We start from the raw sequence: 21,866 nt of genomic DNA on the forward strand, positions 1-21,866 counted from the left end.
GTGTGAGGTATTGTCTCCGTTCTGAGACAGCGTCCCTCACCCAACGCATGTCCCCAGGCCTGAGATGTCCCCGAGATGAGGTGCTGTTCCCGACCTTAGGCATGTCCCCAGGTCCGAGATACTGTCCCCAACCCAAGACTCCATCCCCAGGTCCAAGACACTGTCACTTGACCCCAGACATGACCGCAGGTCCAAGGCGCTGTCCCAAGACTCTCTTTGAAGGTCCAAGACACTGTCCCTGCAACCCAAGACACCGTCCCCCACCACCATTCCCAGGTCCAAGACCCCATCCCTTGACCCAAGACCCCATCCCTCACACTAAGACACGTCCCCAGGTTCAAGACATCGTCCTCTAACAGTGACACCATCCTCCGGTCCCAAGACTCTCCCCAGGTCTGACACACTGTCCCTTGACCCAAGACAAGTGCCCAGCTCTAAGACACCAACTCCAGATGTAAGACACGGTCCTCAGCCTGAGACACCATCCCCAGGGCCAAGACACGGTGTCCAGGTCCATGTCCCCAGGTGCCAGAGACCATCCCTGACCCTGGACGTGTCCCCAAGTCCTAGATGCTGTCCCCAGCCCAAGGCATGTCCCCAGGCAGGAGACACCGGAGAGCTGAGGGGCAGGCAGGGAAGCGGGAAAGCAGCAGGCAGGAGTCTGGAGGGCAGAGAGGAGCCGCAGGACAACACAAAAACCCCCAAATCTCTCACTTTTTAACAGCAAAACCCCTCTGTGGTCACCCCAGCACAGCCCCGTACCTGCCGCCGGAGAATCCCCACCGGGTCGGCGTGGGCTGAGCCAGCCCAGGCTCTCATCGCCTTCCTGACAACCCTTCTCAGGGGGACTAAACCAAGCCCCAAGCCCCCAATAAATCGCTGTCCTCTGCCTGCGGCGCGTCCTGCGGCACCGGCGTCCCGGCCGGACAGACGATATCTATAATCCTGCCGCGCTGTCGGAGTAAATCTCGCGGCTCTCCCAGCATCGCCGAGACCCCAATAAATATCTCCATTTCCTGCTGTCCTGGAGGGAAGATCTGATCAGCTTTTAAATGTCAAACGTAAAGTAAAGTTTGTCATAAAAAAGCCTGTAAAAAAAAGGAAAAAAAAAAAAAAAGAAAAGAAAATACCCCGTCGAGGCGGGCTGGGAGCCGGAACGAAGCGTGGCAGAGTCTGAAGGTGCCGGGAGATGTTTTGGGTACCCCAACCCCATCTTTACGGGGTGTGAGGGGACCCAATTTAAACCCCCACCCCAAATGGCTCCACCAAACCCCTGCTCCTGGGATGAGAGGGGCCGCGGCGGGGGGGGTCCTAAGGGTGCTTTTGCAGCGTGATCGCACCTCAAATCCCGGGGGATACGTTTGGCGCATCCCAACCCTTCACTGACATCACCAGGGAGGCAAAAAAAAAAAAACCCCAAACCCCGAATCCCCCCCAAAAGATCCCCCCTCCCCAATTTTTCTCCCTGCCTGGCTCGCCAGCCACTCATTCCCCTCCGTTTTAACGCCTCCCGTGACGCCATCCCATTTGGGCCCTTCTGAATCACGTCGTTTCACGTGCTAATTAAGCAATACGACACAACAGGGCACGGATTTATGGGGCTGTATTTCACGCTTAGGTGTGCGGCGCGCACGGCGTGACCGCGAGCGCTTCCCCGCAGCCCGCGGCACCCTCCTCGTGGTGCTGCGGCACCCATGGGTCCCGAAGTGCCACGCCGAGGGTGTCACTTGTCACCCCGGGGGTCCCGGCTGCCAGCGTGGAGCTGGTTGTGCCCCGTAGTGCAAATGTGGGTGGGGAAAGCGCGGTGGCGTGTGTCCCCCCCGCCCCGAGCACCCTGGAGGAGGCAGGAGGTGGGAGATGGTGAGCACCCAAGGGTGCTCCTCTGCTGGCAAAGGGAGGGCGTCTCGGGTGGTTCGCAGAGGTGGCGGGTGCTCTGGGGGGGTGGGGGGGTGAGCGCTCCCGCTCCGCTCCTGCGCAGCATCCAGCCGGCTCGGTGCATGTCACATCCCCTCGTCTGGGTGCCGCCCTGGGGACGCCGGTTGGTGCCCCTGCCTGGATGGCACCCAAATCCGGGTGGAGGCGGGATCACACCCCCCCCCCCCCACCCCACACCCCCCACGTAGTGTCACCCGCAGCCCAGTGTCACCCACAGTCTGATGTCACCCACAGTCGTCTGATGTCACCCACTGTCCAGTGTCACCCACAGTCCAATGTCACCCGCTGTCCGGTGTCACCCGCTGTCCAGAAACGGCCCCGGTCCCGGCATGGCTGGACCGCCACTGCCCTCTACCCTCCCACGGCAAAACAGCAGCCGGCCCCCGGCCCCGCACGGACCCCGCTGCACCCCGACACCCTGGGCCAGGCCCTGGGCACAGGGGGACCGGCGAGGGAGGGGTCCCCAGGGCTGGGGTGGGAGGTGGGAGCCAGGGGCAGCGATCCCCGGGATCCAGCTGTGGGTGTGACGGTGACCCCCGATCCAGCTGTGCGGGCGTGGCAGGGCCGGGTGATGCGGGGGTGCCTGTGCCCACACCCACGGGCGTGTGCGGTTGTGCGCGGTGCGTGTGACTGTCCGTCCACCGCCTGTCACTGGCCCTGCGGGTACAGGGGGGATTCCCCCCGCCCCCTCCCAGTCCATTTGGGGGGGGTCTGGTCAGCCGTCGGGGTGTGGAGGTGGCAGAGGCAGCCCCGTCCCCTCCCCATCCCCTCCCCCTCCCCCTCCCATCCCATCCCATCCCCATCCCCATCCCATCCCATCCCCATCCCCATCCCATCCCATCCCATCCCCATCCCCATCCCCATTCCCATCCCATCCCATCCCATCCCATCCCCATCCCCATCCCATCCCATCCCCATCCCCATCCCCATCCCCATCCCCATCCCATCCCATCCCCATCCCCATCCCCATCCCCATCCCATCCCATCCCATCCCATCCCCATCCCATCCCATCCCATCCCCATCCCCATCCCATCCCCATCCCATCCCCATCCCATCCCCATCCCCATCCCCATCCCATCCCATCCCATCCCCACCCCCATCCCACCCCATCCCCATCCCATCCCCATCCCATCCCATCCCCATCCCATCCCATCCCATCCCATCCCCATCCCACCCCATCCCATCCCCATCCCATCCCCATCCCCACCCCCATCCCATCCCATCCCATCCCATCCCATCCCCATCCCATCCCCATCCCATCCCCATCCCCACCCTCATCCCATCCCATCCCATCCCATCCCCATCCCATCCCATCCCCATCCCATCCCCATCCCATCCCCATCCCATCCCATCCCTATCCCCATCCCATCCCATCCCCATCCCATCCCCATCCCATCCCCATCCCATCCCCATCCCATCCCACCCCATCCCCATCCCCATCCCATCCCCATCCCATCCCCACCCCCATCCCATCCCCATCCCCATCCCATCCCATCCCCATCCCATCCCATCCCCACCCCCATCCCACCCCATCCCCATCCCCATCCCCATCCCATCCCCATCCCATCCCCATCCCATCCCATCCCATCCCCACCCCCATCCCCACCCCATCCCATCCCATCCCATCCCCATCCCATCCCATCCCATCCCCACCCCCATCCCATCCCCATCCCATCCCCGTCCCCATCCCCGTCCCCCCCCCGCCACCTCATTAGGATGCAGCGCGGGCAGCGACTGCGCCAGCGCGGGGACGGGGACCGGGACCGGGATGGGGACAGGGATGGGGGCAGGGGCAGGGGCAGGGAGCGGGGCCGGGCTGGGGCAGCAGCACCCACCTCCCCCCCCGGCACCCCCCACCCCGCGGGCACCCCGTACCCCGTGTGTGTCCCCCGTCCCCCCCCCGCAGCCTTCCCCCACCCCCCTGAACCCCCTTACGCACCCGTAACCCCCCGCACGTGCCACCCCTACCCCCCCATACCCCCTCTACCCCCCCACTGCCCCCCCAACACCAACCCGCACCCCCACTCCCACCTCCAGCCCCCCCCCACCCTCCCCCCCAAATTTACAGCATCCCTCAAGTCCCCACCATTCCCCACTCGTGCCTCAGTTTCCCCACCCACCCCTCCCCTTCACCCCCCCCCAAAAAAAGTGGGGACCCCCCCCCCCACACACACACCCCCACGGAGCTGCGGCGGCTTCGCAAATCCCGTTATTAATCGCAAGGTCAAAGCCATTACGGCGATATTAAAACCATCAAAGCCCACGCCGGAGGGGGGGGAGTGGGGGGGGGGTGTGAAAAGGCGGGGGGGAAGGTTGGGGGGGCCCCCCCCCTCGGGGTGTGTGGGGGGTGCGTGTCCCCCCCCCCGGCTCGGCGGCTTTGGAGGCGCGTACAGAACATTGCTTTTTAATTTAAGCCGTTAAGGTCAGTGGCAGCAAATGGAGCCGTGGTTTAAATCAGGGAATAAAATAAAATAAAAAAAAAAAGGGAAAAGGAGGGAAAAAAAAAAAAGAAGAAGAGGGGGGAGGAAAGGCGGACAAAGACGGACGGACGGATGGGCTGAGGAGGGGGTTTTGGGGGGCGGAGGGAAGGGGGGCTGGGGGGGCATCCCCAGGGGGGTGTAGGGGGATAAAAGGGGCGACTGGGGGCGGCGGGGCAGGGGCTGGGGGAGGAGGCGCCAGGGTTCGGGGGGCCTGGTCGGTGATTTGGGGTGCAGGGTGCCTGGGGGGGTGCGGCTGGGGGGTTGGGGGGGCACCCGGGCACCCACCGACACGTGTGCAAGGCACCGGCACACGCCTCGCACACACGCTCCTGCACATGTGTGCACACACGCGTGTTGCCGTGCAAACCCCATGTGCACCCCCGTGCACACACAAACATGTACACCCCTGTGCGCGCACCCCCCCTTTGTGCACACGCAAACATGTACACCCCTGTGTGCGCACCCCCCCTTTGTGCACACGCAAACATGTACACCCCCTGTGTGCGCACCCCCCCCATGTGCACCCTCCTTGTGCACACACAAACATGCACACCCCCCATGTGCACCCCCCTTGTGCACACACAAACACGTACACCCCCTGTGTGCGCACCCCCCCATGTGCACCTCCGTTGTGCACATGCAAACATGCGCACCCCCTGTGTGTGCACACCCCCCCCATGTGCACCCCCGTGCACACACAAACACGTACACCCCCTGTGTGCACACCCCCCCATGTGCGCCCCCCTTGTGCACACGCACGCGTGCACGCACGGCCTCGTGCACGCACTCCCTCTCGCACACGCGCGCACCCACGCGGAGCCCCCCGTGCCCCCCCCGCGGCAGCGGGGCAGGGCTGATGGATGGCCTCCTTTCAATCCCGGCTCCTCGTTATTGATTTTCCTTTAATGAAAGTTAATTATAACAATGATTTAATTAATAGCGGCTCGCTCTGCCTTTATGGCTTCCCGCATTAGGGCTGCCCATAAATACGGCTGCCTGACAGCCCGCGCGGCACCGCGGCCCCGCACCCCACCCTGGGGTGACACCGTCCCCCAGCACCATGGGGGGTCCCCAGCACCCTGGGGTGACACCGTCCAACTCTGCACCCTGGGGTAACACCACCCTGTTCCATCCTGGGGGCCTCCCAGCACCCTGGGGTGACACCGTACCCCTGCACCCTGGAGGGTCCCCAGCACCCTGGGGTGACACCATCCAACTCTGCACCCTGGGGTAACACCACCCGCTCCATCCTGGGGCCCCCCCAGCACCCTGGGGTGATACAGCAGCCCCCTGGCCTCACACCCCCCCAGCACCCTGGGGTGACACAGTGTCCCCAGCACCCTGGAGGGTCCCCAGCACCCAGGGGTGACACCGCCGCCCTCTGCACCCTGGGGTAACACCACCCTGTTCCATCCTGGGGGCCTCCCAGCACCCTGGGGTGACACAGTAGCCCTCTGGCCTCACACACATGCACACTCCTTGCACGCACACACGCAAACACACGGACCACAGCAACACACACGCCCCCGCGCGCACACACGCGCACGACGCACGCATACACACACCCCTGTCATGCACGTGGACACACGGTGCGCGCACACGTACGCGCACGGGCACACCGGACACACATGCACGTACGCGTACAGACGCGCACGCACGCGTGAACACACACGCACCCGCGCGCACCCCCGCGCGCACACGCCTGCCTGTGCCCCCGCGAGATCGCGCCCGCAGCGCCCCTCACAGCCGCCAGGGGGCGCGGTGCTCGGCCCCGCCCCCTCCCTCTATGCCACGCCCCCATGCCCCGCCCCCTCCCTCTATGCCACGCCCCCTCGCCGCGCTGCGTCCCACCGCCCCGTAGAGGGCGCGCAGCCCCGGGCCCCGCCAACCTCCCAGCCCGCAGGCGGCGCCGCGGGGCGGTCGGCGCTCTAGGCGGCGTCGCGGATTGGTTCTCAGTGGTGCTTCCGGGCGGTGCTTCCGGGCGCGCCTGCGCACTCGCTGCCTCCGCGACCTGCCTGCCGCCGGTACGCCAGGTGAGGCGCGGCGGGCCCGGCCGTGAGGGGACGCAGCCCCCGGGGGGGGGAACACCCTTGGTGGGGGCAAGGGAGGGGAGGAGAGACCCCGTCGGGGTCGGGGAGGGTGTGAGAGAGACCCCTTCGGAGCGGGGGAGGGAGGAGAGAGCCCCGCGGGGTGGGGGACAGCGAAGAGGGGACACCCCCCCCCGGGTGGGGACAGGGACGGGCGAGCCCCCCCCCAAGGAGCTGGTTGGGCTTGGGGTATCCCCCCCCCAGTTTTGGGGTGACCGCCACACACACACACACTGAGTTTTGGGGTTACACCCCCCAACAGGCTGAGTTTTGGGGTGACCCCACACAGACACTGAGTTTTGGGGTGACCCCCCCACACTGTTTCGGGGCGATACCTCCTCACGCTGCCTTCTGGGATGACCTCCCCCTGGCTCTGTCCTCTCCAGCCCCCACGTCCCCTGCCAGAGCCGGGGGTCCCCAGGCCGTGGCCCCCCCAGAGCTGCCCCGCTCTCTGTCCACGCCTGCCCGGGGAGGCAGGGCCGAGGCCGGATCCCCAGGGCCTGTCCTGCCTGATGGGGACCAGGGGACTCCTGGGGGACTCCTGGGCTCCTTTTGCCCCCCTCCAGGCAGGTGAAACCCCCCAGGACTTGCCCTGAAGCAACTCCAGGACCCCAAATTCCTGAGCACCAAACTACCACCGTGGTGGCACTCAGCCAGGAGCTGTCACCTGGCTGACAAAGACCCATTCCCGCATGGCTCGGACCTCCTGTGTGTCCCCAAGTCCCCTGCCTGTGCCAGGGCCACCCCGTATCCGTGAGGCCGGATCCCACATGCTGCAGCTCCTCACACCCCCGATGTCTGTGTGTCTCTTCCAGCCGTGTCCCACACGTGTGTCCCTCTGTCCCTCGCCATGTACGCCTGTGCAAAGTTCATCTCCGCTCCTGCACTAGTGAGTAGCCACAAACCCCTCCGTTGCCCTCCACGTCCCCTCCGCGGGACGAGGGTACATGGGGGAGTAACATGTGCTCCCCTCGGGGATGGGGGGAGAGGTTTGGGGGCGTTTTTGCAGGTTTAGAGCCACCCTGGGCTGCACTGAAGGTGAGCGGAGCCCCGAGCGCTCAGTCGCTCTGGTTAAAGATCGTTTGCCATCCCTTGATGGTTACTAATTACCCACGTGGAGGTGGATACGGCGCTGGGAGTAAAGCGCCTTTGGCTGGATCCATATGTTGATGCCTGCAGCCGTGGGGTGCCTGCAGCGGGGCCGTGGGGTGCCTGGGAGCTCCACTTCGGTGCTGGGTGCTGGGACAGGCTGTCCCGGCTGGGTGCTGCCAGCTCACGGGGTGCCCCGAGGGGCTGAGCAGGTTCAGGGGGTACCGGAGGTGGCAGCAGTGGCCTCAGGGGACCCTCAGGTGGAGTTTTGGTGCCCTGGGGGAGCGCGGGGTAGGGCATCCCCCCCAAATCTGAGGGCGGCTGTGCTTTGCAGGTGAGGAGGAGCTCGCGGGTGCTGTGCCAGCCCCTCTCTGCCTCCGTGCTGAGCAGCCCCGAGGCCCGGACGGAGCAGGTAACGCACCCAGCTCGGAATGGGGGGCACGGGGGCAGTCAAGGGGTGCTGAGCACCGGCCCTGGGAGGGGTGCAGGGAAGTGACTGTGCCCCCTGCCCTCTCTGGGGCTCCTCAAGAGACTGCAGGGAGCTCAATGGGGGGAAACGGAGGCCCTGGGGTGCTGGGGTCCCCCCTCTTGCCCACCCTCCCGTCCCCCCAGGCACAGCCAGGCACCCACCGGGCCATCCAGACGAGCGCAGCCCACCGGGACATCGACACCGCCGCCAAGTTCATCGGTGCCGGTGCTGCCACCGTGGGGGTGGCTGGCTCCGGGGCTGGCATCGGCACCGTCTTCGGCAGCCTCATCATCGGCTACGCCAGGTCAGGGAGGGGGACACCGGGGGGCTGGAAATGGGGGGTCCAGGGGCCGGCTGCACCCCCACTGACCGACCTCTCCTCTCCCCGCAGGAACCCCTCGCTTAAACAGCAGCTGTTCTCCTACGCCATCTTGGGCTTTGCCCTCTCGGAGGCCATGGGGCTCTTCTGCCTCATGGTGGCCTTCCTCATCCTCTTCGCCATGTGACAGAGCTGGTGACGGTGCCGCCGCCCCGCTGTGCCCGGTCCCCTGCCCAGCCGTGAATGCCGGCTGGGGGGTAGAGGAGAGCCCCGGCCCCGCCACGGACGGGAGGGGAATAAAGACGGTTTGATAACGGAGTCCCAGCTCCTCGTGCCTCCTTGGTGGCCCCGTCCCGTGTCACTCGCCCACGGCCGGGGGGGGGGGACCGCGCTGCCCTGGGCTCGCTTTGTCCCCGTGGGGAGGTGGCGGTGCCCCTCGAGGGGACACCAGGGGCCTGGAGCTGAGCCCTGCTACCACCCGGAGCCCTCAGCCGCGTCCCCGAGGGGACGGGGACGTTGTTGGTCCCTGGGGACGGCGGGGGAGCGCTGGGCCTGCAGCCAGGGCTGCGTACCCCCCCGCGGTCCCTGCCCAGGGACAGTGCTCCCCTGGAGACACCTCCAGCGGGACCGGCCCCAGGGCCAGGAGCGGGGGTTTGGGGTGTTGCTGGGTGTCAGGGTGCGGGTACCGGGGGTGAGCTGGGCTCGGGGGGTCCCGGTAGCGCGAGGGGGTGTGGGGGGTGTGTGTGGGGGGTGTGGGGGGCCGTCTCGGTGGCCCCGCAGGACGGAGGGGCCCTCGGCCGGTCTCTCTGTCCCCCGCGGAGGACTCCCTCTCTCTGATCACCCCTGAGGAGGCGTGGTCAGCTCCGCCCCTCCGCGGTGAGACCCCGCCCCCGAAGCCCCCATTGGCCCCGGCGCCGTTACCTTCCGTCGGGTCTCGCGAGAGTTTCGCGTGTGGGGAGGGGACACACACACACACACACTCGCGGAGGGGAGGCGGGAGCCCCAGCGCGAGAGGCAGCCAGCGCAAGGCCCCGGCGGCGGCGCGGCCCGGCCCGGCCCGGCCCTCCCTCAGGTAACCGGCGGCGCCCGGGCTCGGCGGGCCGCGGGGCCGCTCCGGGCAGGGGAGGCGGCGAGAGAGACAGCAGGGCAGCCCCCGGGAGGGCCGCGGGGAGCTCCGGCCGGCCCCTCCCCCCACAACTCTCCCCGAGTTTTCGTGAGACAGCCGCTCTGCCCTCCCCTGTCCCTTCGCTGATTGACAGCGCCTTCCGGCCAATCGACTCGCCGCCAAGCCTGGAGTGGCGGGCGCCGCGGCCAATGGTAGCTTAGGGGGTGCCGCGATGGGGTAAGCTCCGCCCCAGGTGGGCGGAGTTTATGGAGGCAGCGAGGGGCCCGGGCGGTGCCTGAGGGGGGGGAGCCCGGAGGCCAGGGGGGCCCCGGGGTGGGGGAAGCCCGGGGAAGTGGGGGGCCCTGGGGGGCTAGGGGTAGAGGTGTGGGGAGGTCAGCGGGCTACGGGACGTCAGGAGCACGGGGGGGCCACGAGGGGTGAGGCTCTGGGGTGGGGGCCTTGAGGGGATTGCAGACTGGGGAGGGCACTGAGAAGTGGGTGTCCTGAGGGAGTCTTGGGGGTTTGTGAATATTGGGGGCTTTAAAGGGAGGGGGTTTTGCAGTGGGATTCTGGGGGGGATGAACTCTGGAGCGGTGTTGGGGAATCTTGAGGGACTGTGGAAGGGGAGCCCTTGAGGGGTGGGGGAGCTTTGGAAGATGAGAGAGAACTGGGGTGGGTGTCTTTGGAGGCTGTAGATATCACAAACCCTTTGGTGTGCGGGTCCTGGGGACCCTGAAGACATATGGGGCGTCCTGGGGGATGGCAGATACGGGGACCTCAGGAGTTAGAGGAGCCTTGGGAGGGATCCTGTGGGGGATCCTGGGGTGCAGGTGCTGGGGGAGCCCCTTTGATTACCCCAGGACCCTCTGTCCTCCTGGCTGAAGCCAGTAAGAAGAGGGGCTGGTCCCAACATGGTGGCTTGTGACTATTTTGGGATAGCTGAGGAGGATCCAGGCCTATGGGGAGGGGGTTTCCCAGTGACAAGGAGATGTAGAAAGGATGTGAAGAGGTTATAGGTGCCTATGGGGATGGGGATGGGGATGGGGGTGGGAACAGGGTGTAGGCAAATGGCTGTGGGTCTGCGGGGTGTTGGGGGGCAGGGGTGTTCTCAGCCCCATCCCACCCCATGCAGTCCCAGGGGGATCTGTGACTCCCACAGCGCTGAATAAAGGAAGGCGTCAAACAGCAGAAATTAGAAAATGAAGTAGTTTCTTCCAAAGTCTAAAAGAGCGGTTAATTCTCACTGGGGGACTTTGAGAGCTCAAACTTCTGAGAGTTTATCGAAGCGGTGAGGTTTTACCGTGCACTTGCTCATCAGCTGCTGGTGCTGTGAAATCTGTTGCCTCTCAGTAGCTCTGACTTTGCAAGCACGACCCGGGTCACGTCTCAAAGCTGTTTTGTTCCTACTGCCAGAAACGTTGGTATGGAGCCCCTCAACCTTACTAAGGAAAACCGATTGGCTGGTTCAGGTGTAAGATGAAATGTTTGTGACAACAAAAACTCCTTGTTCAGCTCAGCTTTTCCCATTTTGCTCTTCCTGCCTCTGTCACCTCTTCTTCGCTGAGTCCCATTGTTGGGTTTTTTTTATGAATTTATCACTTCTTTCCCTGCCTCAGGTCCCTCTAAAGACAACATTTCAATTTAACATCCAGGAGTACAACAGAAAAGTGTCGCTAATGCTTCAGTGAACTTCCCAATTTATTTTGCCCAACTACAGTGCTTGTTGGGCAGGGACTTTCTTCCGCCAGGCATGGCCTGAAGGGGTTGTCTAGTTCTTTGCAACCGGCTTTAAAAATAGTTGTCACTAAAACGCAGTCATTTCTGGAGAGGAATTTAGCAGCAGTTCTGAACCACTGGCTTTGTTGGACAGTTTTTTTGGATTGGGGTTTTCTCAGCGGAGACTAAGAATAACTTCACTGTTTGAATGTGGAGGAGAAGTTTGTGGGAGGTGGATTGAACAGCCAGATTCCCGTTTGGAAAACGAGTAGGGTTAACATCCTTGCTCCCTTCAAGCAAGAGCTCACGTTCACCTTCTGTGACATGAGTGGGGTAATTACTGTTGCCAACTGTAATCACTTTGTGGGCTGGAGAGTGCTGGAGTGCTTGTTTGCTCTTAGTGTTAAAAACAAACAAAAAAAAGGAGTGGGTTCAGCTAGTGGAAGCAGCTACTCAGCAATCGACCTGCGAGGTTTGTAATGATTACCTGCGGCCGGGATGGTCTTCTGTCGGAGGAATGTTTTATTTCTGATCCTAGAAGTTGGTTGGGAATTGAGAAGTGGGAGACTATTTTAGCATCCGACAGACCTCACTGCTTTGAGAACTTTTAAAATGCAGCCATGAATTCCTTAATTGCGAGCCAATCCTTTGGTTATACCTAATTGTAGTATGTTAAACACTTCCTCTCCCTTTTGGCACTTGCCTGTCAACTAAATGTAAAAAAATTATCATGTCCACCTTACTTACCCCTTCGCCAAAGTAGGCATCTAGTTATTTTAATCTTTCCTTGTAAATCAGGCCCTCCAGCTGCTTAACTATATCTTCCTGAGTGCCTTCCAATTCGCCAATATCCTTCTGATACCAAATAGCTTGGAGTTGAACGTGGTTTGCATCAGAGTGCTGGAGATCAGGACTTTCCCTCCTTAGTCTCTGTCTGCTCAGACTATAAGAAGGAAAAGCTTTCCACAAACTTTGTGAATGTTAAACCTTCCATTTGCAATTTGTCTTTCACTCTAACTTAACATTCCCCTGTTGAAGGGTATTTCTAACATTAACTTCTACTTATTCTTGCTTGTATTTCTGTTTTCTCAAGGTTCCTTATTTTCCAGTCTTCTCCAGCGTTTCCCGCTGTATGTATTTAGCGCGCTCATTTTTTTTTTTGCTGTGTGATTTACAAAGATGTCAGGTGAAAATGAACTTGCTGCTCAGTTGTTGAGTCCTTGCTGAGTCCCGCTGTTAGACGCTCAGCCCACCTTGGTATTTTGCAAGTGTTAGTACTTTTTTTAGGCTGGTTGACGGGACTGTTGCTAGTCTGAGTTAACTGTACAAGTGCTGTACCATCCGTGTGGCACGACTGTGATAGTGATGGCGTAGATATGCCGTGTAGGAAGATGATAAAAATAAAAGGACGTGGCTTTAAAAAAAAAAATAATCAAACTTCTCATTAATGTCTTTATTCCCATCTCTTCTGAAATCCCTCGGAGCCCGACTGGAGGAGACGCTGACTGTGGAGGACGTTCTCAGAATGCTAAAAGGGGATTTGTGGCCGTGGCAAGGGGCAGGCAGGAAATTTCCCTCGCTCGTTTTGAAAGATGGGGAAGTTTGAGAGAGGAAGCGCAAGTGGATGGTTGCGGGGAAGAAACCGAATCCTCCTTCCATCCTCCCTGACCACGCAGGAGCCTGCTTGCAAGGTCCACGGGTTTCACATGAGGAGGCAGCCAGGAGGAACTGGAGCTCTCCCGAGGGTGTGCAGCAGGGATCAGGGTGACCAGGGATCCTTGCCCAGAGCCGGTCGCTGCCTCTTTGTGGTGGAAACATTTTTAAAATGGCTTAGTAAAATACGCTCGGCTTCTGGCAGGCCTCGTGGTGCATGTGTTGTTTTTTGCAGCATGTGTTAGTAGAAGATCTCTGGGTTGGATTTTGTTTTGGACTCATTTTCTGCTGCATCACATGTGATGCTTTTTCATGTTCTGTTTGGTTTTAGTTATCCTTCTGACTTTCTTGGGCCTTTTTTCTCTTCTTTTTTTTACGTTCCTAGCACTGAGAATCAAGGCCAGATTTCCAAAATCACTCTTCCCCCAGTCATTTAGCACCCAACTATGATGCATTTTGAGCAGGCTTTCCAGTGCTGGGAGAATATTTTTTGAACAAACCTTCAAGATTGGAGACCTGTTGCTTCCTGTAGCTTCATTTATTTATTTCCCCCTCCCCCACCTTTTAAAGTAATGCTGTTTCTTGGTTTTAGTTTCAAGGAACTTGTAATACAACGGGTGAGCGCTGGGTAGTGTAGGCTGAGCAGAGATTGTAAGCGAGGGACTGGGTTTCCCTGGGGAGCTAGAAATGGTTTCGGTTTGGTGTCGAGGTGGGTGGGAAGCTGCCTATAGAGAATAAAACAAAAGCACATTTATAGCCTGGCTTTCTTTTGAATATAAACCTGAGGTTTTAATCAGCCTTCACATCACAATATTTGTCACATCTTTTTGTCTGGCTGATGAATTCCTATATCGTGTCGCTTAAGTCCTCAGCTCTGCTCCAAGCAATGCGCACGCAGGGGTAAGCTGTGAGACCGGGCCACGGAGAGCACCCGTGTTGGAGGACACCAGGATTTCCTATCTGACAGCCCTCGGAGGTGCTGGTATCCACAGAGGTTCCTCTCTAAGTTGCTGGTTGATATTCATGCACTTGGGTTTGTTCTCCCTCTTTAGAGCTGATGTTTACAGTGCGTTTTGCTGCAATTAGCCTTGGCTCGTGGCAGTTTGGCTTAATTGCTTCTCTGAAGTTCAATTTCATAATCTTCTAAGAGGCTTCTTGCTTTCCCCCCACCCCCCCCCACCTCCCCGATACACCTGGTGGGGCACGTGCTGATGCAGAAGTCAGCCGTACGGCGGCCTTTATATAGCACACGCTCTGTTTCAATGCATGCCAAAGTTTGACAGTTGTTTTTGAAACATGGTAAATTCAGCACCTTAACCAACTCCAACACGGTGTGGTTTCATTGAGGCTAAACCTAATTTTAATGCAGGCTAATTACTTAGTGGAGTGGGATTTTTTTTTTTTGGATTGCAACTCTTTCCTCTAAGTTCTTTGCACACTTTGCTGGGGTGGCGGTGAGAGACCAAGTTACCCCTGGGTGAATTTTCCTCCCTTTTGCTGCTGTACGTGAGCAGGTACCACTTTCCTGTGTTGGGACAAGCGCAGAGCTGAGTTCCCAGGCGACAGCAACCACTTCTTGAAATTTCCCGACAAAAGCAACATGTTTGACTCCCGGGGAGCGGCGTGGGGATTGCAAACGCCTCTGCTGCTCTCGTCGCAGGAGCGAGCCAGCCCGTGGAAAGCCTGCAGCGGTCTGGAATGCTGCTCTGCTGTCCCACCCTTGCGCGAGAGAATAAAGCGGCGGTGGGGACACGGTGCCAGCCGTTGCAAGCTGGTTCATGAATAAACAAAGCCTCTCTGCCAGCTACGGGCCATGCTACCCACTGGGGGAATTTCTCTGTGCACGCTCTGCAGAGCTAGCCTCGCCTCTGAGCTCTCTTTGTGAGGCACAGCTACTGAAATATCCTAAAAGAGAAGCTGTACGAAGACATTTTCCTCCCCTTCTCCCCCCCCCCCCCCCCCCCCCCAAAAAAAGATGTTTGAACTCTTTTAGTATGAAATGCATGTTGTGCCTGGAGTTCCAAAGTGCGTAAAGCTGCAAAGTTCACCGTTTCCCTGCCTTTTGGGGACACGCTGCCACGCTTGCAGTGCTGCCTTTAGCAGAGCTCTCACACAGCTTGCTGCTTTTTTGCCTTTTTTTTTTTTTGTTTTTCATTTGTGGAGAATGTTTTTCAGCCCTGGCTGCCAGAGACCTTGTTCTGAATACCATTGTTACTATTTAAAATAATAATAATAATAAAAAAAGCAGTCTTTCACAGACTTCAGTGTATTAAGGACTTGGCTAGACGTGGACTTGGCAGTGCTAGGGAATAAGCAATGCCCAAATGAGTGTTTTATACCTGTGTAACTAACTGTACCGAGCTGTCTTATACCCTTTAACTGTTTCCAAAGTGAGTAAACCAGACTTGGAGCAGAACATGGCTTTTGGGGTTTCTGCCAAAAATTCTTGGTGATGCTGAGTCTGCTGCAAAGGAACAAATCTTCAAACTGCTAAGCAGATGATGCTTGCAATTATTTAAAATAGCCGGTGTTTAAAATAGACTTCTTTCTCGAGGTACAGCTGGTCATGTCCATGGCTGAAGATACTGGAAATCCTTAGAAGTTTTGAAAATGAGGTTGAAGTGCTGAAGCTGAAGTAGGTTGTGTGTGGGCAGGGAAAGCTTTGCCAGTTAATCTTCTCGCAATGAAATTTAGTTTTCTTGTACCTCGTGCTGTTCTCGTTGCAGCGGGATCTGAAGGTAGGCTTGGCAGCCATTCGCAGGCCGTTCTTCTGCTGTTCCTGTAGGAATATTCTCTTATTTTTTGAGTTTTGGTGAAATTGAGCTGGACGAGGAGCAGAGGGAGATGAGATGCAAAGGGAGATTGTCACCAGGGGTGACAGCAACCGGGTGCCTGGTCTCCTGGGATTAACCATTGGGTCCTGAAAATGTGAAAGCAGAGACTTAGCTGAGCATCCTGCAGCGTGGGGTAGATTTACTGTGTGAAAATGGAGCTCAGAAAGTTTATCTACAACCTTAATGGGATCAGAAGTCTTTATATGGCAGAGCGTGCTGTTACAAACCTGGAGAGTTTATATAAGAGCGAGCATTGCTCATCGTCCAGATCCTCACTCCGACCGAGCCATGTGCAAAGCGAACATGACGAAACGTGATTTTTTTTTTTTTAACATAATGCTGAGCATGTTGGCAGCGTTTTAATGAGCAAGTATGTTTTTGGTGGAGGTGGTGAGGAACTTCCTGAGGGATGCTTGCTCTTCTTTGTGTGGATGTTTTTCATCATTCTACCCCACATTGCTTTCTTTTCCTTTGTGTTTTGTTGGGTTTTTTTTGTTTTTTGAAAGCCCTCTAGTTGTAATGCATATAGAACGCCCGTGTGTATGATGCACATTTAGGATACTGTATCCTTCATCTGTGTAAGATTTCACCTTTTGAATTATGTAAACTATGCATAGGAAATCATTGCTTTGTTCACCGCTAAAACGCAATCATTCCGAAGGCAGAATGCAGTTCTGGTTAAACAATTCACAATAATGTACCAGTTTTCTAGACATTGCTTATATTTGGAATATTTCTTGCTCCCCTCTGATTTTAGGGCTCGCATATCAAATAATGATGCCATAAAATGTCTGTGCCTTTGAATGCTAAATAAATAAAAATGCCCACATGTGATGTAAATAATAACAGGTGGGACAAAATATTTTTACTTTATGACCATGCCTACCTACAAGAGCATCGTGCCTTTCTGTCCCCTGTCCCGCTGGTGCTATTTCAGTTATTTTAATTCATTGACAAGAGTTTTATCCATAGGTAGTCGCTTACATAAGAGGCTTTCCTGTTCTTAACTCCGTGCAGCCTTGACTTTGATCTTCCTTTAAAACTATTCACCCACCATCGTGGGGAAAATATGTTCAAGCTTGACTTAGGCTCTTACGTCCCATTTTCAGCAGCCTTTTTTCCCCTCACTTTCATTGAAACAAGGGCTCTTAAGCGGCTAAATAATTTCAGGAAATGGGACTCCAGTTTCTAGGTCACTTAGGCATTTCCTAGGTAAAATAATGCATTCTCTAAGGCTTGTCATGGCTTTCTTACAATTATCTCTACTCAGTAAGAAACAGTGGGTCTCTTAGGTTTTTTCCTCCCTTTCTTAAACTTGAATTATTTCTCTCTCCTGTAGTAGATCTCTTGCAATATGTTGTCCCTGCTGTGAAGAAGTATATAGCTGAAGATGTATCACCGCTAATGAAGAAGCACAAGGCGACCCGAGAGCTGTAGCGCCAAGATCCGGAGGCTGCCTGCGTGCATCTTGGACTCTGCTTTTAGTGTCTGTTTACTCGGTGTGCTGTCGTGCTGCAAAATTGAACCTGCTGGAAACAACGCCAGAAACGTTTCCTACCTGGTGATCTCTTTTTCTACAGGCTGCAAGGGTTCGGTTGGTTGTGGCGTGATGGAGGAAAGAAAAGCTTTTTGCTTGAGATTGTGGGGAAGGTTTGTGCCTTGTTGCTTTGGGTACAGGTGTGCTCTTGCCTGTTGTCACTTCAGGCTCACACTGAGGTTGTTACCTTGCTCCTGGGGACAGACGTACCTCTGGGTCTAGCCAAAGATGCAGGATTTGTTCTGATCTTGGAGGTGACAACAGCGGTGGGAATTAAGCGGAGGCTTGAATGACCTCAGTGGAGAGGCTCAGGGAAGTTCCTCCTGTTTTGGAGGAGGTCCTGGAGCAACCAGTTGATGCTAAACCATGCCCAGGGCCTTGCTGCTTGTGTCGGTGTTGAGGCGGGATGCTGTATCCGATGGGAGCCAGCCAGGTGCTCTCATCAAATACCCTGTCTAGGTGCTGCCAGTGAATCCTGCTCTGTCCACTGTTGAGGTCTTTGGTCTCTCCCTTGTGCCTTAGTGTAAATACCTTAGGGACATCCTGCGGAGTCTGTCCTTCCTCCAGAAACTAGGAGGGGAAGCACAGCTGTGGCGTGTGAGTAATTGGATGATGATTTAGAGATGGTCTTTCTCCATCTTCTTGCCTGGGGAAGTTGCTGACTTGCTGGTTTATGTTGGATTTTGTCTCATGTTCATCAAAGGCTTCGAAGCCCTTTGGACAGATGCCTTTTCATATTAGAAATCTGATACTTGGCACCCAACTAGAGAAACCTTGCCTGTGTTAAAGCATGTTTTGCCAAGCTACGGCTGCTTTGGTGATGTTTGGCAGGGATTAGTTAAAGTAGGTATTTGAAGAGCAGCAGCTACTTCTCTCTCAGGAATCTATCCGTGAAAGGAGGAGTAGGAGGACGTGTGCTGTTAGTGAGATGAAATCTCACCTCCTCGCACCTCAAAAACACCAAGCCCAAGAAGTGCTCACAAGGTGTCTGCGCACCGGTGTCCCTCAGCTCGATGGTAGAGAAAGAACGACCTCCTGAAGACAGTTCCAGATCACTTGAGCTTCTTGCGGTTGGTCTCACTTGCTTTTTTCACCCCGATGTTCTCCGTAGATTAAAAAAACTCCTCCGGCATCCTTCCCTTTGTGCTGCCTGTGATGTGCGGGCAGCCCCGTGGCTCAGCTGGAGCCCAGCCGCACCGAGATGACATGAGACGTTCTCTAACACCTTGCTCCGAAGTCTGAGGCCAGGCCAGATCTGATCTGGAGACTGGCCAGTGCGAGGAGGCTCTTGGACAATGGAGCTTCTATAATGGTTTTTATCCTGCCAGACCCTAATGTGAAGGCAACGTTAACAAATTACAGTTTTTGTTATGGTAACAGTAAACTTGTTACTGTTTGTAAGAGGGTAATAAACAGTGTAAGTTGTGTAGTTGGGAGGACTGGTGGAAGCTGTGCTAGGAAAAGCCTTCTGGCTGCCTGGAGCTCTCGGCCGAGGGGGTTTGTTGCTCTAACTACAGGCAAAAAACTTTTCTGGGCTCGGCTAAACCTCTCAGGGCTGACGCGCTGGTTTGGGGCCGGTGTTACTCCTTTCGCTGGGGTTTGTTTTATGTTTGGCAGGACGCTGATAATATCTCCCTATCTCATCGCTCATGCACTGAGAGGAGGAGAGCGACTCTGGTTCGTGGCTTTTTGCCTCCTAGGAGGTTTGACCCTTTTCCCAAAGCACGTGGAAATACTCTTTGCAGCTGGGCTGTTAATTTGCTCCTGTGTGAGCTGAGGAGAGCTGATTTTTAAATTGTTTTAGGGCCAAATGTCGGAAAGGTCATTCCTCTGATAGCAGCAACTGCAGCTCACAGGGGTGGTGAAGCTCCAGGGCAGTTTTAAGGCACTTCAGGCGAGAAGCGTGGGTGTAGTGCATCTTTGATGCTATTGAGGAGATAACATCCTAACTATTTGGGGATGTCCTTGTGGATAGGGGATCCTCTATGAGCTTGAGAGCAGTGCTGAACACCCGGAAAGGTACAGTCAGATGGTAAGTGGTTGGACTTTGCTTTCACCCTGCGATGTAGGTTAACCCGTAATGACTTGTTAAATACTGTATGTCTGTTGGAGATTTACTTCAAGCGTGTTCCTTGCCAATATTCCAGTTTATACAGTTGGGTTTGCTTTATCAAGCTTATAAAGCATAAGGTGTTATGCCTCTAAAGCAGATTTTATAGCATCGGCTTTTGGCCTTCTTTCCCAGATGACAATTTTAAGCTCTCTTGTAGCTTTTTGGTTACAAAGCAAACATTCTCACTCCTTCCCTCACACCCCAAAATAACTTTAAAGTCAAAGCCTAGGACTAACAGCAGCCTGCGCGTTTTCACTGAGCTCAGTGGTGGCCTCTCCCTGTAAAACTTCAAATCTTTCGCAATGCCTTTGGGTGTATAATAGCTGGCGATAGCCAAACAGAGATCTGGGCACCCAAAGGTGCAGAACAAGCTCTGTTCCTAAGTCCCTGCAGGCACCTAATTTAGTTTGAGAGTCAGCAGTCATTCACCAGTGGAAATTAGATGCCAAATTGACTTTACAAAGCACCTAAAAGCAGGTTGGGCACCTGGCCTTCTGTCTTGTAGAGCTAACCCTGTAATAAGAAAGCCTAAATGTTCCAGCGGCTTGCTTTCTTGGGGTTTTTTAAGGAAGAACTTGACCTATTCATTTTTACCCCACTTTACGATGGAGTATGGTGCTCCGCATCATCACCGCCGTGTTGCGCGTTAATCCAGGGTAGCGTGGGGAATGCTGACACTGAATCTTAGCCAAGGACTGACTTTCCCTCCACGCGTTTTCTGGGTTTTGCTGCCTCTGTGACCCTGCTGATCCCAGCCTATTCAGAGCACTGTGTGCTGAATATTCTTTTTGATGGTCAGGAAGCTCGAGGCAGAGAGCTGTTAATGACTGCACTTAGAAAAATAATAAAGTGCCTTTCCTGGAAGGGTCTCAAAGCAACATGTTTCCTTCCTTGCATTTTAGTGGGAAATCTCTTACTATTTTTGAGAGCTTGGGGCAGTGCCTTATACTTCCTTCTCTTTTGGCTAGCGGAGTGGAAATGGCCCCCTTAATCTGACTTTCTTTCCCTCGTATTTACCAAGAAGCAGTTCGGTTTTTGATTGCAACAAACCTCTCTTCCAGTTCCAGCTCCCAGTGGCAATTACAGATTCTGTCTCGAGTCTGCCTGCGATCTTGTATATTCTCCTGCAGTAAGATGTATGCTACAGCGCAGATTCTGTGCAGCCATCTATAATAATCTAGTTTATTGTGGTTTTATCTCTTCTTCCCAGTAGCAGTGTACTGCCTGTCCTTGGGGCTTGGTCTAGTGTCTTGAGCACTATTTGTGTTTGAATAGGCTTGTTTGTATTGTGGCTCTGGTTGTTAATGCTCTTGGCATGGCTCCCAGGTCTCAACAAAGTTACCCAAATTGATCTGGGATGGCCTCGCGACTCATTAGTCTCTGAGAATTAATCCCATGTAGCTCAGTCTCATAAAAAGTTAACTCCTAGCTCTGTTTTACCTCTTGCATTAAACTAGCATGCCAAAAGTAGAAGAGTAGCGAGGAGCACAGTGACTTAATCAAGGAGAAAACAAGCCTCACCTACCATGTAGTAGCAGGCTACAGGCTGTACAGTACCCAGGCTGTACCTCACAATAATCCCAGGTGACGAAGCCTTCTGTGGGAGACTTCTTTCTCTTTTTTGGGGGAAGTATGGGGATTATTGTAAGAACAGTGTTTCTGGTCCAGTTCTGCCTTTGCTCCTGCTCTCAGTTAAGTAATTTTCCTACAGAAGTTGAAGCCCTCCCTGGATCTTCCACCCTTCTTGAAAACTCTTTGCCCTATTTAATAGCCTGGGCCGATTGCAAACAAGTTTTCTGTATTGCCTGTCAGTAGAAAGACATCTTACCTTTAGCTGCACCTTTGCTTGGGCTTGTTCCTGCACGCCTGACGCTGGTGCCTGAGATGGGTTTTACATCTGGGTGTTTTTTCATTTTGGAGAGTAAACCAGTTATAATTTCTGTGCCAGTATGTGTCCTGCAGTGATACAGGACTGGGCAGTTGCACCGAACCATCTGGGTATCCTCTCTCTTTTTTCTTTTTTTTGCTTGCAGATGGCATTTCCCATCTCGGATGAGCTCCCTCATCCTAGAATCCCGGTAAGAGCTTTTTTGGGGCACCGGGTGCCGTGATCACCACAGTGTCAGCGCTGATCCTGACACCAAGGCACCAACGCGGTTTTATCCTGTGTGATTTTGTCTGTTTTTCCTCACCTCCTCTCCTTCCATCATTGCTGTAACTCTTGGCAGACTTAAAACTGATGCCGAAATTCCCTAAATTGTCCCTTTTTGCAGTGCAGCGCTCGAGCAATTGTTTGTTCTTTTGGAGGCTGCAAATCTGAGGGGTAAGAGGGCGTGATGGGAGACTGAAGCTTTTTACTGGAATCTGAAAAATAACCATAGATAAACTCACGCACAGACAGAATATAGAGCGAGGAAGGCTTGATCGTACCTGCAGGCATCTCTTCATCTCTTGGAAACTAACAGCCCTTTTGTTTCTGCACCGCACCTTTCACTGACAATCTTCTCTTAACTTACAGTCAGTTCCTT

General features: G+C 55.8%; 2 protein-coding genes across 5 annotated transcripts in view; both read left to right on the forward strand.

The window, feature by feature from the left end:
- The first annotated feature begins 6,335 nt into the window (after positions 1-6,335).
- Positions 6,336-8,698, forward strand: ATP5MC2 (ATP synthase membrane subunit c locus 2). 2 transcript variants are annotated; one of them, XM_054807060.1, is made up of 5 exons: positions 6,336-6,449; positions 7,319-7,392; positions 7,927-8,004; positions 8,205-8,365; positions 8,453-8,698. In XM_054807060.1, the coding sequence occupies exons 2-5, from the start codon at positions 7,354-7,356 to the stop codon at positions 8,565-8,567; spliced, it is 393 nt and encodes a 130-aa protein (XP_054663035.1). In that variant the 5' UTR covers positions 6,336-6,449; positions 7,319-7,353; the 3' UTR covers positions 8,568-8,698. The 2 variants fall into 2 exon arrangements, with proteins under 2 accessions (XP_054663035.1, XP_054663036.1); XM_054807061.1 differs by having other exon boundaries at positions 6,390-6,440.
- A 644-nt stretch (positions 8,699-9,342) lies between these two features.
- Positions 9,343-21,866, forward strand: part of LOC129198146 (cyclic AMP-dependent transcription factor ATF-7) — a 68,617-nt gene continuing 56,093 nt past the window's right edge. Inside the window, exon 1 of one of the 3 annotated variants that reach the window (XM_054807235.1) lies at positions 9,343-9,452. The gene's annotated coding sequence lies outside the window, so the exon portion shown is untranslated. The remainder of the gene's footprint in view (positions 9,453-21,866) is intronic. The other 2 variants (XM_054807237.1, XM_054807236.1) reach the window with 2 other exon arrangements.

Source organism: Grus americana, chromosome 31, assembly GCF_028858705.1.
Source record: "Grus americana isolate bGruAme1 chromosome 31, bGruAme1.mat, whole genome shotgun sequence".
Classification (NCBI taxonomy): domain Eukaryota; kingdom Metazoa; phylum Chordata; class Aves; order Gruiformes; family Gruidae; genus Grus; species Grus americana.